Source organism: Balaenoptera musculus, chromosome 7, assembly GCF_009873245.2.
Source record: "Balaenoptera musculus isolate JJ_BM4_2016_0621 chromosome 7, mBalMus1.pri.v3, whole genome shotgun sequence".
NCBI classification, from domain to species: domain Eukaryota; kingdom Metazoa; phylum Chordata; class Mammalia; order Artiodactyla; family Balaenopteridae; genus Balaenoptera; species Balaenoptera musculus.
In genome coordinates, this window is record NC_045791.1 from 94,931,035 (window position 1) to 94,947,472 (window position 16,438).

Sequence of the window (16,438 nt, forward strand, 5' to 3'; positions counted from 1 at the left end):
TACTCACCCTTCCCCGTGGGCAGTTCAGGGCCAGGAACCCCTCCCTAGCTCCACACTCAGCCACCACCCCTCTCTTCCTGGCAGAGGCTCTGAGGAGACCCCCAGCCCCCTGTTGGAGCCCGGACCCTGAGAGTCATGTTCATCTCCCTGGGCCCCCCCGGCCTCAGTTCCCCTGCCCTGTGCCTCCGGTTCCTGGGGTGGCCACCTCCTCCGCCTCTGAACTCTTCAGCTCTCACCCCCCTGAACCCAGCCCCATTCTCTGGCCTGCTCCTTCCCCTCCAGGGTCTGGCTCTGCCTTGCTTCTCTGTGTTAACCCACATCTCGGTGCTTCTCTCTTTGGAATTCTTCCCACTATCCCCCAGGCTTTGGGGTGCCCCTGACGCCTAGGAATGCCTCTCCCTTGGTTGCCCAGGGCCTCTGCCTGCCCAGGAACCCCGGAGACCTGGCCTCTGGCTGACTGCCAGCCCTCACCCCAGCGCTGACCTTGGGGGAGCTGAAAGTGGCAGTGCCGCCCTGGCCGTTTTAGAGGGGCCCTAGCCAGGTCTGCGTGCGCGTGCGTGCCTGTGCGTGGGTGTGCGTGTGCTGCACTAACCTGCCGCTTGCTGACTGAGGTTTTTGTCTGTACACAGGCGAGTGAGCTCAGGGGCCGCCTGCGCTCCCCCCGCTACCCTCCGAGCCGCGCCCCTGTCTCAGGCACCTCTCGGACCTCGCTGTGTTTCACTGCCTCCTGCCCACAGACCCTGCCGGCCCGGACCCTGTCCCAGCCTCCCCTCCCCTCCCCACCCACGCAGCATCCTGGGATAGCCCATGAGCCCCTGTGGACCCTTCCTCCCCCAGTGGACATATGGCTGGGCAGGCTGGGAGCCCCCCCCACGGACTGAGTGCCAGGAGGGGGCGGCCCTGAGGGGTATCAAGACCACCCCCCAGTCTGTCCCCGAAGGGGAGCACCCAGCGAGTGCATGTGCTGCCGCTGCTACAGGCCCTGTCTGTCTTTCCGTTTGTCTGTGTGTCTGTGACAGTCAGGGAAGGATGCCTCCGAGCTGGTGTGGGGTGAGGCAGAGGGGGAGAGGACAGGGCATGGCATCCCTAGGATGGAGGGGGCCAGAGGGGCAGGGGGCTGTGGACAAGGGGATCGGGGGCACTGACCATTCCAGAAGAGGGGGACATGGGCACTGACCATTCCCGAAATGGGTTTCAAATGGCACAATACTTTTTATTTCACAAGAGACCAAAAGCCAGAGGCCCCTGGGCCTTGTGCTGATGAAGAGGCCTGGCTGAGTTCTGGCCCGGGGCAGGCTTAGGGCCCATTTGGGGCTCCCTTGTTCACGGCGAGGGCCAGGGATGCTCTGTCTGGGAGTGAGGGAGTTAGCCAGGCTTGGCGCAGGAGTAGGGGCCTGCTGTAGTGGGTGTGGACATGTTCAGAAATACCTGTTTCTTAGCTCAAATAAAGTCCAGTTTGTACCCAGCTGGTGTGCTGTGTTTTCTTTTTCCGCCGCCGTCTCTGCCCCTATGTGGCCCTCTCAGTTTTCATGCCTTTGATTCCCTCCCACTTCCCCTGAGTTCACCCTCTCTGTCCCACGTGGGATTGCCATCCTGAAGCCAGGCCTGGGAGCTCCTTGCTGTCTTGGCCTGCTGGGTGGGCGGGCTTTCCCTGTCTCCAAAGGAACAAAATGCATCTCTCTCTCTGTGTCTTGTCTGTCTCTCTGTGTGTGCGTGTGTGTCTCCCTTGCCCCGTGTTTCTCTGCTCCACGTGTGCCCCTTGTGGCTGCTTTCCCCCAGCGCACCCTGAAAGCCGGTCCCTGGCCGTGCTGGCCCCCCTGCAGGACGTGGACGTGGGGGCCGGGGAGATGGCGCTGTTTGAGTGCCTGGTGGCAGGTCCTGCCGACGTGGAGGTAGACTGGCTGTGCCGAGGCCGCCTGCTGCAGCCCGCACTGCTGAAATGCAAGATGCATTTCGATGGCCGGAAATGCAAGCTGCTGCTCACCTCTGTGCATGAGGACGACAGTGGCGTCTACACCTGCAAGCTCAGCACGGCCAAAGGTAACTGCCTGCTTGGGCCAGAGGGCTGCCGCCGGCACCCAAGAGCTGGAGGGAGGGGAGTGGAGGTGAAGGACCGGGCGCAGAATAAGATGCCCAGGAAACGGGGCTCCATCTCCTGGGAGAAGAGCGGTGGGGTGGGAGATGGTGCTGTACACCTGCCTCCATAAATCAGCACTTGTTGTCGCAGCTGACACAAAGCACGTTCTGTGTCAGTGTTCGCTCTGGTTCCTGTTAGGGAGCCAGCTGCTGAAGTGTGGTGACCACACCTGCGCTTGGGTTTCAGTTCTTGCCCTGCCATGTACCAGTCACGTAACTTTGGACAAGTCACTTCATCCCTCTGAGCTTTAGACTGTTCATCTGTAAAAAGGGATCGTGATAATACCCACCTCATAGGGGGATCGATAAGACTAATGAGATAATGTATGTAAAGAACAAAGCACAGCACCTGGCAAAGTGTAGCACCTCGTAAATGTCAGCCATTGTTATTATTAACGACGTCTCTGACCTGGTCTTCATCCTCATTTGAAGAGCTGAGATAATGCCTCATCTGGTCGTGGTGATGAGCACCTAAGGTGACACTAGAGGGGCTTTGTAAGCAGGAAAGGATCAGGTCAGCGTAAGGGGCTCTTATTTCCCCCAGAAGATTCTGTGTGGGGTGGTAGAGTGGGGCACAGGGGCATTTGCTCTGGGTCTGGGGTGCGGGTGAGGGAGTGTGGGCACAACCCAGGGGCAGAGGAGGGTTCCAAGGGTAGGGGAAAGGGGTGTGGGGGAGGGAGTGGGCTCAGCTTCTAGACCCTTCTCCTAGTGCTGTGCTGAGATTCATCCTGGGTGGGCAGGATGAGGTGACGGGGGGAGAGCCAGGCTGGGCCCTGGAATCCTGCCGTATCCCCAGCCACCGTGGCAGCCTGCCGCCCACCCTTGCTGACTGCCAGCCTCCTGAGATGGTCCGCTCTTTAGATCTTGCGCATTGCCTCACTCGGGTGCCCTGGGACCTCGCTGGGCTCTTGCCAGGCTCCAGGTTCTGGCCCAGCTCCTTTTTCCTGCCCAGCACGAGGGCAGGACCCACGGGTCGGGGTGCCAGGGGCTCTGTGGCCCTCCCTGCCCCAGTGCTGACCCGTCCCCACCAGATGAGCTGACCTGCAGTGCCCGGCTGACTGTGAGGCCCTCGCTGGCGCCCCTGTTCACGCGGCTGCTGGAGGATGTGGAGGTGCTGGAGGGACGCGCAGCCCGCTTCGACTGCAAGATCAGCGGCAACCCGCCCCCCTCTGTTACCTGGACTCATTTTGGTATGGCCCTCCGCCCTGCAGATGTTGGGGGACCCCCCCAGGGCCAGAGGGCAGGGCCCCTGGCTGAGGCCACTCTGCACGCCCGCCCCTCCCTCCCAGGCCGCCCCGTGGTGGAGAGCGAGAACTTGCGACTTCGGCAGGAAGGAGGTCTGCACTCGCTGCACATCGCCCACGTGGGCAGTGAGGACGAGGGGCTCTACGAGGTCAGTGCCACCAACGCCCACGGCCAGGCCCACTGCTCAGCCCAGCTCTACGTGGAGGAGCCTCGGACGGCTGCCACTGGCCCTAGGTACCACCCGGGGCCCCCGGTGCTGCCGGGGCTGCCTCTGTGGGGCCCCGGCCCTGTGGTGGGAGGTGCGGCTCCGGGCCTCTGGGCAGTTGTGTGGTTCTTACAGCTCGAAGCTGGAGAAGATGCCGTCCATCCCCGAGGAGCCGGAGCAGGGCGAGCTGGAGCGGCTGTCCATGCCCGACTTCCTGCGGCCGCTGCAGGACCTGGACGTGGGACTGGCCAAGGAAGCCATGCTGGAGTGCCAGGTGACCGGCCTGCCCTACCCCACCATCAGCTGGTTCCACAACGGCCACCGCATCCAGAGCAGCGAGGACCGGCGCATGACACAGTGTAGGTGTCCGGGAAGGGACCCTGCGGGTGTCCCCTCCAGCACCGTCTTTGCTTGCAGTGCCCGCCCCCTCTCCCTACCCTCGGGCCTTCCTTTTCTCACCTGGTCAGGGATGGGGCGTCTGGGAGAGGGGAGCCCAGAGAGGCTATGGGGTCACTGCCTCCTTCCTTGAGCCCACACGGCACCCATCTGCTGGGTCACCACACTGGGCCTCGGTGTCCTGTTAGCACTTACTGGACTGGCAGTCCAGCCTGCTGCTGGCCGTGGGCAAGTTACAGAATGCCTCCAGGCCTCAGTTTCCTCATCTGTGGTAGGCTTGTTGGGAGAACTGAAGCAGTTAATACACAGAAGCACTTAGAGCAGGGCCTGGCAAATAGCGAGGGGCCAGTGAGTGTTAAATCTTAGCGTTACTGCTGTTATTGTTGCTGCCATCACCATCCGTGTTGATGAAGTGATGCTCTCACGCCCCCCTGGAGAAATTCCAGTGAAAAGCCTGATGTGGGTCGTGTCTGCCGTCAAAAGGACGCTTGGTCCAGGGTTGTTCAGTAGTAGATAAAGAAGACAGAGCAGGGAAAAATCCTTTCTCACGGTGTATCTCAGTTCCATCCTTGAAGGAGTCTGAGTCTCGTGTGAGAAAGTCTACCTATGCCTCATCAGACAGTGCCACCCCATGACCCGTGGTGAGCTCCTCTTACGGCTGCCACGTGACAAAACTCCCCTCTCTTAAGCGCTTCCTGAGTGCCAGGCCCTGAGTGCTAAAGGCCTGACGTGATGATCTCACCTTCCTCACCACGGTCCTGTAAGGCAGGTGCTATGACCCCTGTTTACAGATGGGGAAACTGAGGCTTACAGAGGGACAGGGGTTTACCCAAAGGCAGACAAATACCATCTGACTTCCGAACCAGGACGTCCCCTGTCACCCGTGTCCCACTCTCCCCTCCCATCTCCAGTGTCACCACTGCGGCTCTGACCCTCCCCTCGGCCCCCTCTGCCACTGTCTTTGCTCAGCCCACAGGCTTCCTATCTCTCAATCTGCTCTGAGGCCCCCGGTGGGTGTCTGTCTCAGGATCTGAGCCGGCGCCTCTGCTTCTGTCTGTATCTGGGGTCAGTGGCAGCCCTGGGCTTCTCTTCCTTTATAAACAGTGTCAGCAGAGATGAATGAATGGGTGGGTGTTCCATGCAGAGATAACCGCTAAGAGAAGGGAGGGGTGTTTGGGGATGGCCCTGACGTCAAGGAAAGAGGACAGTGCAGATCTCTTCCCCTTCATGTCCCGCCAGGAATGGCCTCCTGACCATCATTCAGGAAGCACGGTGTAGGGAGAGGGCTTTGGAATCAGAGGGAACCAGGTTCAAGCCATGGCTTCATCATTTGTTAGCCGTGTGACCTTGGGACAAGTTTGTTAATGTCTCTGACCTCACTGGTAAAATGAGGATACTTTTGCAGGGTTGCTGAAAGGATTATGGAGAAAAAATGTATGTCAAGTATCTGGCATGGGCTGGGTACAATGCAAACAACTCTTACTGTAATTTATAATCTAATGTATTTGCACTTACTGCATGCAAGGCATCCAGTTCTGGGCCTGGCGGGACATACAAGCTCTGTCATTAAGGAGCTTACAGGAGGCGTGATGTGTGCAAGAAAAGAGGAAGGACCACCCAAAGCACTGTGGGCTGGGCGCTGGAGGTCCCGGGGAGGGAGTCAGAGATGGAGGTGCAGAGGGGACCAGGGGCGTGGAGAGGAGTTCCCAGGGCTGGCAGTCACTTGAACTGCATCTTGAAGGAGAAGGAGGCCTTAGGTAAGAGAAGAACAGTCCAGAAGGGAGGAATTTTGTTAGCAAAGGCCTGGAGAATGAACTCATGTGGCTTGTTCAGGGACCTGATGGTGGGTCAGGGTCAGGACGTGTAGGAATAGCAGGAGACGAGGCTGGACGGGGGTTTGGGCTGAGGGCTTTGGAGGCCACCTAGTTAGCAGTAGGTGCCATTAAGGTCCCTAGATCGAGAGATCACATGCAATGCTGCTGGTGGGGTGTGGACCGCATGCGTGGAGGCTTTCATGGGCTCTGAGCTGGAGATGGGACCGGCAGTGGCTGTGAGGATGGAGAAGAGGAGGCTCTCCAGGGCAGGAACCTACAGAGAGTGAACTGGCGTGGGAGGAAGATGAGAAGTGGCTGGGCCTGTAGTGCTGGAGGGACAGGCAAGAGGTGCAGGGCTGCAGGTGTGCACTTGGTAGCCTGGACCTAGAGTGTGCTGCACGATGGACAGCCTTCTTGTGTCTGCCCCACCCTTCCCTTCCACCTGTAGCGGGGTGGGGTGAAGGGCCAGGCCTGGGTGGCATGGGCCCACCCTCCAAAGTATCCTCCTAGCTCAGACACAGTATCACTGTCCCACCCCGCCCACAGACAGGGATGTCCATCGCTTGGTGTTCCCTACTGTGGGACCTCAGCATGCTGGCGTCTACAAGAGCGTCATTGCCAACAAACTGGGCAAAGCGGCCTGCTATGCCCACCTCTACGTCACAGGTGAGGCAGGTACCCTCCCGGTCAGCTGTGTGCACAGCCTAGCCTCTGGCCCACCCAGGGGCCTGGGTGAGGGCGGGGCCTCCACACCAGCTCCCTCCCCCTCGGTCCCCTGGGAAGCCAGCTGGCCTTGCCTCTGCCCCCGTGGCTGTGCCCCCGGCCCCCAGCCCACTGCCTGGAGGCCTGGTGATCCTGCGGGGCCATTGAGCCCGAAAGGACCCAGCAGATGTAGGACCTGTGGCTTTCAGATGTGGTTCCAGGCCCCCCAGATGGCGCCCCACAGGTAGTGGCTGTGACCGGAAAGACGATCACACTCGCATGGAACGCCCCCAGGAGCCTGGACATGGCCATCGGTGGGTCCAGCCACACAGGGCTATGGGTGGGGGCGGGGGCACTGAGGGGACCAGGAGAGGAGGGCAAGGCCCAGGAGGACATACAGGTGCGGGTAGGAATGGATGGAGCACTGGGGGCCTGGCCAGGAGCGGCTTTGTGGGCCTCCTCCCCATGGTGGACAGAGCCCTGGCTCTGGGTCAGGAGAGGAGAGAAAGGGGGGCTGCCACGTGCCCTTCTTTTCTCAGAGGGACTGGGTGCTTGGGTCGCGGTCCCGGGGAACCCCTCTACTTCCCTGTGCACGATCTCCTACTGCTCTGTGCCTCAGTCTCCTTACCTCAGGTAGTTGCAAGGAATCGGGGCTAAGTCAAGGTCCCTCCATGCCTGTAACTGGATCCCATGCCTGACACCTCGTGGGCTCTGAGCCTGGCCAGGCCTGTGGCTGGGCAGGAGCAGATAGGGGGCGGGCAGAAGCGACAGGAGAAACTGAGGCAGGTCCTCAGAGCAGACTGATGATGAATCCCTGAGTCCCAAGCCAGCTGAACAGGGGTGGGGGGCACCCCAGCAAGGCCCGCCTCTAGCAGCTGCCTCCCCACCAGACCCGGACGCCCTGACCTACACTGTGCAGCACCAGGTGCTGAGCTCAGACCACTGGACAGCACTGGTCACGGGCCTGCGGCAGCCTGGGTGGACGGCCACCGGGCTGCGTAAGGGGGTCCAGCACGTCTTCCGGGTCCTCAGCACCACCATCAAGAGCAGCAGCAAGCCCTCGCCCCCCTCTGAGCCCGTGCAGCTGCTGGACCGCGGTGAGCCTGGTGTTCTGTGGGGCGGGGGCGAGAGCTACTGGGCCAGGGAACTGGGTGTCCATGGAGGAGGCTCCAGGGCTGGTGTGGACGTGATAACTAGGGCGGGATTGGCGTGGCTGGGCGCGACCCCTGCCTGTCAGAGTGCTTCCTTCTTACTCCTAAAAGCAGCACACGCAGTGGGCAAGGCTGAGGCTCTGGTGTCCAATCCCAGCTCTGCTGCTTGCTTCTGGCTGAGTTCCCTAGACAAGTCGCTAAACCTCTCTGAACCTCGGCTTCCTCGTCTGTAAAAATGGAGCTCGCATGGCGATTGGGAGGGTTCAAGGAGCAGTGGGTGCTGAGGATCTGGTGTCAAGCCCAGCATAGAGCCAGTCCTCCTGCTCCCAGGCCCGCCCCTGGAGGAGGCGCCCGCCGTGCTGGACAAGCCAGACATCGTGTGCGTGGTGGAGGGACAGCCTGCCAGTGTCACCGTCACCTTCAACCACGTGGAGGCCCAGGTCGTCTGGAGGAGGTGGGGCCCACCTGGCATGCCCTACTCCTCACATGAGGCAGTCCCGCTCTAGCCGGCCAGGCCGACCTCCCTGGGGCTGGATCCTGGGTGACCTCCCTGTGCTGTGTCCCTTAGCTGCCGAGGGGCCCTCCTAGAGGCCCGGGCGGGTGTGTATGAGCTGAGCCAGCCGGACGATGACCAGTACTGTCTTCGGATCTGCCGGGTGGGCCGCCGGGATGTGGGGACCCTCACTTGCACTGCCCACAACCGCCATGGCACACAGTCCTGCTCGGTCACACTGGAGCTGGCAGGTAGGTGACAGCTGCCTCCCTCCCTCTGAGGCCCACAGCCCTCTCCTCACACCCCCAGGTGAACACACCCACCTGCCAATCCTATGTCTCCCCTCTCAGGCCTGTCCATCATTAGATAATACTATAATTAGATAGTACTGCCATAATAATAGCAGTACTAGTAACAATAGCAGTACTAATAAGATACTTATTGAGCACCTAGTATGTGCCAGGCTCAGTGCTAAGTACCTTACGTGTATCACCTCATTTAATATTTACATCAACCCTGTGAGATGGAGTCAGTTATTATCGCCATTTTACAGATGGGGAAACTGAGGCCCAGAGAGTGTGCTAAGTAACAGGCCCAAGGCCACACAACCTAATAAGTCAGGAGCTGGGATTCAAGCCTGGATGCCCCACAAAGCCAGCCAGTGTTCTTAGATCCTGTGTTAAACACAACAGGAAATAGTACTTCAAATGAAACAAACTGGGAGGAGGTGGGGGACCAAGTCAATTTAAAAAAGAAAAAGGCCCAAGGGAGGCATCTTATCCCCAGACTCCCAGCTCTGGGGATCCTGGCTGCTGCCCTTTCACACAAGCCTTTTTGACAGGGTCTTCCAACCTTTGCAGTGAGGACCCTTTTTATAATTTCTCCTTTCGAGATGTAGTCTCTCAGACTGTAACATGCATGAAGTAGTAATTATCTTGTTTTCCGGTTTGTTAATTAACTCTAGACGTATGTAACTGCCACTCCGAACGTCAGATCAGCGTGAGCTAAACAGTGTTACCTGCTGAGTAGATAAGATTCCAACCAAATGCAAAGAAAGTGACATTTTAGTTAGTACAGGCCATCTTATCACGGGGTAAATGTACATTTTCTAGTGCTTTAAAAAAATTGTTGAAGTTCACTTGAAACCTTCTGATCCTTTGACCTTCATAGACTGACCTCTGTCACTGCCCCCGTCTCCACTCCCAGCAGACCAGGGACCAGATTCCTAGAGGGCAGGGCAGGCAGTCTTAAAGTAGGAGAAAGGTGGCAGTAGGGTGTGTGAGGAGGAGATGCAGGGGCGCTACTGGCCCCGCGGTAGATGGGGTACTGGTTTCCCTTTTATGTGTCTTCCCCTTTGCCCAGCTTCCCCCCACCCCACCCTGGCACTTCTTACTCAGCCACTGCTTTGCTCCTTGGTTGTGTGTGTGTGTGTGTGTGTGTATGTGTGTTTTGTTTCGTCGGCCGCACTACGTGGCTTGCGGGATCTTAGTTCCCCGACCAGGGATTGAACCTGGGCGCCCCGCCCCGCCATGCAGTGGAAGCACGGGGCTAACCACTGGACCACCAGGGAATTCCCAACCACTTTGCTCCTTGACTGTACCATCTGCAGGACTCATCTTTCTTCCCAGATATAGGAGGAGCCCTGGGGTTTGGGGAGGCTCTGGACACTGAGAGCCCTGCAGCCAGCCTGGCTGGGACAGTGACTGAGGGAGACCGAGTCCCAGCTGGCCAGGGCTAGAGCAGGCCTGGGGCTTGGATCCACACCCCCTCCTGCTGTGCCCCACCCCCTACCCCCCAGGTGGGTGGAATGGCCTCTTTCCTCCACACCTGCTCCGCTGATGCATCTTCCCCAGGATGACCTCCCCCTTTATCTGTATAAAAGTTGAGCTGTGTGCCTGTGGCCGGGTAGTGCTCCTTGCCCAGCACCCCTGCTTTTCCCTCAGGGCCTCTCTCCCACTCCCTTTAAAGCCCAGATCCTCAAACATTCTCAGAGGAGGGGGAGGGCACCAGGAAGTCATAGGCTTCTCCGAAAAGCACAAGCACATTGGAATATGTATTTAATTCCATCATGAGAATTAGAAGCTGCTTTACCAGGAAATAACACAACCGCATGTTATGTGCAGAGAATAAAATCAGTCACATGTGGGAGAACTAAACTGAGAATCGGTACCCGTGGATTCATCTTGCCATCTCCCAGATGGTTGAAGGCCCCTTAAATATTTAAATAAGATTCAGAGAGAAAACTTCAAGATAGAGGCAATGCCCTCCGTGAACTTGATTCAGGGTCACAGACTGAGCCGCCTGCAGGGCCCAGAACGGTTTGAGTTCGAGAAGCCCACGGTAGGACTGTGCTGAAGGGCCACCACCCACAGGGGGCAGTGTCGGCCACTCCTCGCCAGCCCATTAATGCAGTGAGGGAAGCAGCTCAGGACAGCCAGTCCTGATTTTCCAAGAGAGGCAGGAAGTCCAGATTTCTTTTGTGTGTGAAAATATCCTAATTTCAAAGCTGGCAAATGAATACTGAGAGCCAAACAAAGCAAGCCTGCACCCCCGGCTTGGGTTTTCTGAGATTTGGAGAACGTCACGTTTGGATTTGCAGGGACACCATTTGGTCCAGGCCAGGAACTCATGTTGCTGGGGGCGGAGTTTGAGAGCCCCAGGGTGGGCTGCTGGGGCTCTGGCGGGGGGGGGGCGGGAGGGGGGTCTGGTGTTCCGCCTGAGCCAGTTGCTGAGGGAGGGCTTAGAGAGGCAGGCCCCGTGACCCCCATATTCTCTCCCCTCCCTCCCCCACCCTCACCCCTGTGTGTTTCAGAGGCCCCTCGGTTTGAGTCCATCATGGAGGATGTTGAGGTGGGAGCTGGAGAAACCGCTCGCTTCGCCGTGGTGGTTGAGGGGAAACCACTGCCGGACATCATGTGGTACAAGGTCAGAGGCTGATGAAGGCCTCCATGGAGTCCGAGCTGGGGCTGGCCAGGAGCCTAGGGGGAAGGGAGGAGTGATTTCGTGCGGGTGTGGGAGGGGTCAGGGGAGCCTGGACTGAGAGCAGAGCAGTTGCCAGAGGTGTGATAAGGAGGAGGAAGTGGGACCCAGAGGTGCTGGTGACCTGGGAAGTAAGGGTGGAGCTGATCCTGGGTCTGAGCAAGGCCCCTAGGGCGGAGATAATGGTGGGCCCTAAGGTAGGGATGAGACTGGGTCTCTGGCGTGGAGGTAAAGCTGGGTCCCAGGTGGAGGGGAAGCCAGGCCTGGACTGGAGGTGACGGCCACCTCTGCAGGACGAGATGCTGCTGACCGAGAGCAACCACGTGAGCTTCGTGTACGAGGAGAATGAGTGCTCCCTGGTGGTGCTCAGCGCGGGGTCCCAGGACGGAGGCGTCTACACCTGCACGGCCCGCAACCTGGCTGGCGAAGTCTCCTGCAAAGCAGAGTTGGCTGTGCACTCAGGTGGGCTGGAGTTCAAGAGGAGTAAGGCCAAGTGCTCACCCAGGAATCCTATGTGAGCGCCCTCCCACCAGGAATCACTCACCCGGCCCTTCACTCCAGACCACCACCTCCTCCAGCCCCAGCAGCTCTGTCTCGGGCGCCAACATTCTTGCTTCCCTTCCGTGTCTTCCATCTGCCCTCCCTGTCCCAGTCTCTTGCCCTCGTTCCTTCTTGCCCTCTCCACCTAACACCAGGCATCTCTCCTCAGCTCAGACAGCTATGGAGGTGGAGGGGGTCAGGGAAGACGAGGAGCAGCGAGGAAGGAGACTCAGCGACTTCTATGACATCCACCAGGAGATCGGCAGGTGTGGGGCTAGGAGGGGGTGTGGTGTCCGGGGCCCAAGGGAGGCTGGGCCTGAGGCTCAGCAACGCCTGAGCCCTGTCCGCTCCCCGTGTCCTCACCCAGGGGTGCCTTCTCCTACCTGCGGCGTGTAGTGGAGCGAAGCTCTGGCCTGGAGTTTGCAGCCAAGTTCATCCCCAGTCAGGCCAAGCCAAAGGCATCGGCGTGGCGAGAGGCCCGGCTGCTGGCCCGGCTCCAGCATGAGTGCATCCTCTACTTCCATGAGGCCTTCGAGAGGCGCCGGGGACTGGTCATTGTCACCGAGCTGTATCCTGGGACAGGCTGGGCGGGTGGGGGACACATGGCCTGAATGACTGGTCCTTGTTAACAGCCAATTAGCAACACGTTTCACACTTTACAAAATGGTCCCATTGACAACTGGGAGTTCTGAAGACATCTTATAAATACTTCACAGAGTGGAGTCTGGAGACTTGTGTGAAAAACAACATTTTTTAGCTTAAATTTACATAGCGCTTGATGTGTGCCTGGCAGTGTTCTAGGAGTTTTATAGATGTTAATCTATTTAATCATCACGTATGCTTATCTCTTGTAATTTTATTATCCTCATTTTATAGATGATGAAACTAAGGTATAGAGAAGTTAAGTAACTCACCTGAGGTCACACAGGTGGCAAAAGGCGCATGATTTTTATCATGAAATGCAATACAGTATATCTGAACATTTGCAGTGACCCCATTAATACTTGGCTTTATTTGAGAGGCTCTTCTCATAAAGAATGGATTTTATCCTTTCATAAGAGCTATGGTTAAACAAAGTCACACTGAGGTAAGGATGCTGGATGGTTGGCTTGTCACTGCCACTAGCAGGGTGACCGTGTCCTACATGCTAGCCTCCCAGTCTGTACTGTTCGAACCCAAACCTCAGTAAAATGACAAATTATTATGTGTCCTGGGCCTTCTGGGTCATTCTCAAATAGAGTCAAGGAGTTCCATCCACAGTCAACAAAATGCTGCTCTAACTTGATCCTTATAGATACTTCACAAGGTGGGTGAGAGGAGTCTTATCCCTGTTTGACACCGGAGGGAACCTAGGCTCAGAAAGGTTAGGTGACTTGCCTGAGATCCCACAGCAAGTGAGAGTTCAAGCACGGTTGTCCCATCTAAGCACCCAGATGACAGGGGGAAGAGGGAAGGTGCAGTTGCTCACTGGTAGCAGATGTGCTTTTCAGGGAGGGAGGACCCTGTGCTGAGCTGGGACCCGACTTGAGCTCTGGGGGTGGAGGGCACTGCCTAAGGCAGGCCCAGCAGTTGGCACTGGTCACTGTTCTCCTTGATCCAGGACATAGCTGCACAGAGGAGCTGCTGGAGCGAATGGCCAGGAAACCCACCGTGTGTGAGTCTGAGGTGAGGGCAGTGGGTGGTAGGGGCCAGGTTGGGCACCAGTGTTCACCCTCCTGAGCTCTGAGACCCGAGGGGTGCGTCCTGGGCATGCCATCTGTGCCCGCGAATAGGCCAGGGGTGGTGGTGGAGAGCACTGTTAGGTAGGCAGCAAAGCCCCCTTCCCCCATCAGAGCACACCCCCACGCTGGGACTTAAATTGTCTTCTGAAAATTTCGGCACCCACCCTGGCCCCCAACTCTGTTGTTTCCCAGTATTCCTCACATAAAAGGTTTCTCAAGCCTTACCCCAGAAGGAGCCCCATCTAGACTGTGTTCAGTCTCAGTGCTGTCCTGCCATGTAGGGCTGTACAAGTTGTGTACTGCACAATTCTTTTTATTATCATGCAAATGGCGCCCTCCTATAATGGTGCTGTGCCCAACTTGTGCAGTTGTATATGGAAGCCCTGAATCTCAGTAAGCCCAAACCTATGTTTCAGCCCCCTCCACCAGCCACCTGAAGGCCACTTCCCAAGCATGGCCTGGCTTCTTGCTACAACCCTGGTGGTGATCAAACATAATACCCCCCCCGCCCCGGACTCTGGGCCTCCTGTTTCCACAGATCCGGGCCTACATGAGGCAGGTGCTAGAGGGAATATGCTACTTGCACAAGAACCGTGTGCTGCACCTGGATGTCAAGGTGAGATGCAGGTGTGGGGTGGGGAGCGGGCAGCGCCTGTGGGTGTCCTGTGGGAGCCAGGGACTGGGGTGTCCTCCCCGCTGCACTCAGCTCCTGTGTCTTGCCTTGTGTCCCGCAGCCTGAGAACCTGCTGGTGTGGGATGGTGTGGAGGGTGAGAAGCAGGTGAGGATCTGTGACTTCGGGAACGCCCAGGAGCTGACTCCGGGAGAGCCCCAGTACTGCCAATACGGCACACCCGAGTTTGTGGCACCCGAGGTTGTCAACCAGACCCCTGTCTCTGGGGTCACTGATATCTGGTAACGTTGGCATACTGGGCTGCTGGGACGGGCCAGGGCAGCTTCCCTCAGTGCCATGCTGAGGGCTCGCTCAGTGGCAGAGAGGAGCTTTACTAAGCCCGGATGCCTACTGTGACAGTTGGCTGGTGGCATTGCTCACGGGGGTCTCCTGCCCATGTCTCTACCTCCCCCTCATCCATTAGGGCTGACCCAATCACTCAAGGCCTCAGCCCTCACAGTCCTGGGTGCTGGGCCTCCGTACCTACAGCCACCTTGTCGCCCCCAGTGAGGCAGGCACGGTCTCTTGGTCCCCAGACTCCTCTAACTTGGCAGTGTTCACCCTCCTGAGCTTCCTAGGCTGAACTAGGCTTCCTAGGCTGGCCCTGCCATGACCCTTGAGTCCTCCAGGCATGTCAGGATCTCTGGGTTCAGGGTCCTCCCCCAAGGAGGCAGCCCTGTGCCCATTTGTCCACGGCAGTGTTCACAGGGAGGACCTTTCCTCAGTAGATCAGTGGTAGCAAGAGGACTGCTCACTTGTGGTGGGACCTGGGCTGTCCTCTTATCCATCCACTCTCCTTTCCCCTCAGGCCCGTGGGTGTCGTCGCCTTCCTCTGGTAAGGACCCCTCTGCACTCAGGACCCCGTCTCCTAACAGTCTCGCAGCAGGCCCACCCTAATGTTTGCAGAGCCTGGGGCAAGACAGAAGTTGGGGGCCTGCAGCCTGCCTCTTCTCTTCTGCACCCTGGTTCCTTCCTGCACTGGGAGGGGCCTCACATGCATGAATGTGGACGCCCAGACTGAGGGTCCAAGCTCTGTCCGCCACCACACTCCTCCATAAGGGGTGGGCACACGTGGCGTGCTTGGGAGGCCAGTGCCGGCTCAGTGCCATTTAGGCAGGGAACTAGTCCAGAACGTGGGCTACAAAGGGAAGGCCCAGGCTCCAGGGGCATATCCCCTTGGCATAGGCTCCTCACCTCAGGGACAGGCCGCGGCTGGAGGAGGGCTGGAACAGGTCCTCTAGAGCACAGGCCTGGGATAAGGACCTGGTCGCCCAGGTCACAAGGCAGTACTGCCTCCTTGCCCATTCAGGGGATCGAGTAGGGACAGGACAGGCAAAAATCTGCAGGATTCTGCCCAGATTCACCCAGCCTCCGCCTGTCCCTGGCCCTGTGCTCCCACTGGCACCCCACTTTGTCTCATCTCAGCCCCAGGGCCCACCTCTCACTCCAGCCATCTCCACCCCTGCAGCCTGACGGGAATCTCTCCGTTTGTCGGGGAGAACGATCGGACAACATTGATGAACATCCGAAACTACAATGTGGCCTTCGAGGAGACCACGTTCCTGAGCCTGAGCAGGGAGGCCCGGGGCTTCCTCATCAAAGTGCTGGTGCGGGACCGGCTGTGAGTACGAGGCCCGAGGAGCCTCCCCCATGCAGAGTCCCCTCACGCCGCCCCTACTCCTGCCCAAGCCTCCGCCCATAGACAGTCAATCCCCCAACTCCTTAGAGGCCCCGTTTTCCCAAACATTTATTGAATGAATGAATGATAAATCCCTTCTTAATCCTCTTTCCTTTGCAGGAGGCCTACCGCAGAGGAGACCCTAGAACATCCTTGGTTTAAAGTGAGTCTTGTCTTGCAAAATGGTGATAGAAGAGGTGGAAGGAGCGAGAACGTTATTAACAGCTCCATTTTATTGAGTCCCTAGTGTGTACAGTAACCATGATATGCATTTTATTTACATATGATCTGTTAGCCTGACAATAGCTCTACAGAGGAAGGTATTATCACTCCCCTTTTGCTGATAAGGAAACTGAGGCTCAGCTTGGGGTATCATGGACTCCGAGGCACAGGTCTGGACCCCCACCCCTCGTCCTAGGGATGCTCATCTGTGTTCTCCCTGGCTCTCGAGACCAGCCCCAGTCCTCCTCACTCCTGTGGCTCGCCTCCATCCTGCCCTGGTCCCACACAGTGTGCTTGGTGGGTGGCCTGGCTGTCTTGTCCTCTTGGTTTTGAACTCCCTGTGGCAGAGTTCTCACTCATCTTCAAACTCCAGCACTGCAGGGCACAGCGCCAGGCAGAGGGAGGGGTTCAGCAAATGACCCAGAAAGAGCGACTGAACAAACCGTCCAGGGAGCATTGTGCTGGGTCAACAGAAGGCTGAGGTC

General features: G+C 58.1%; 1 protein-coding gene across 1 annotated transcript in view; it reads left to right on the forward strand.

The window, feature by feature from the left end:
• Nucleotides 1-16,438, forward strand: part of SPEG (striated muscle enriched protein kinase) — a 57,390-nt gene that overhangs the window by 28,881 nt on the left and 12,071 nt on the right. Inside the window, 19 exon segments of the mRNA XM_036857230.1 lie at nt 1,780-2,040; nt 3,168-3,326; nt 3,426-3,615; nt 3,722-3,945; nt 6,343-6,462; nt 6,708-6,812; nt 7,389-7,595; nt 7,980-8,103; nt 8,218-8,393; nt 10,955-11,067; nt 11,415-11,583; nt 11,831-11,927; nt 12,029-12,229; nt 13,269-13,326; nt 13,921-13,998; nt 14,117-14,295; nt 14,862-14,888; nt 15,522-15,674; nt 15,852-15,894. Of these exon segments, the coding sequence (XP_036713125.1) occupies nt 1,780-2,040; nt 3,168-3,326; nt 3,426-3,615; nt 3,722-3,945; nt 6,343-6,462; nt 6,708-6,812; nt 7,389-7,595; nt 7,980-8,103; nt 8,218-8,393; nt 10,955-11,067; nt 11,415-11,583; nt 11,831-11,927; nt 12,029-12,229; nt 13,269-13,326; nt 13,921-13,998; nt 14,117-14,295; nt 14,862-14,888; nt 15,522-15,674; nt 15,852-15,894 (2,684 nt within the window).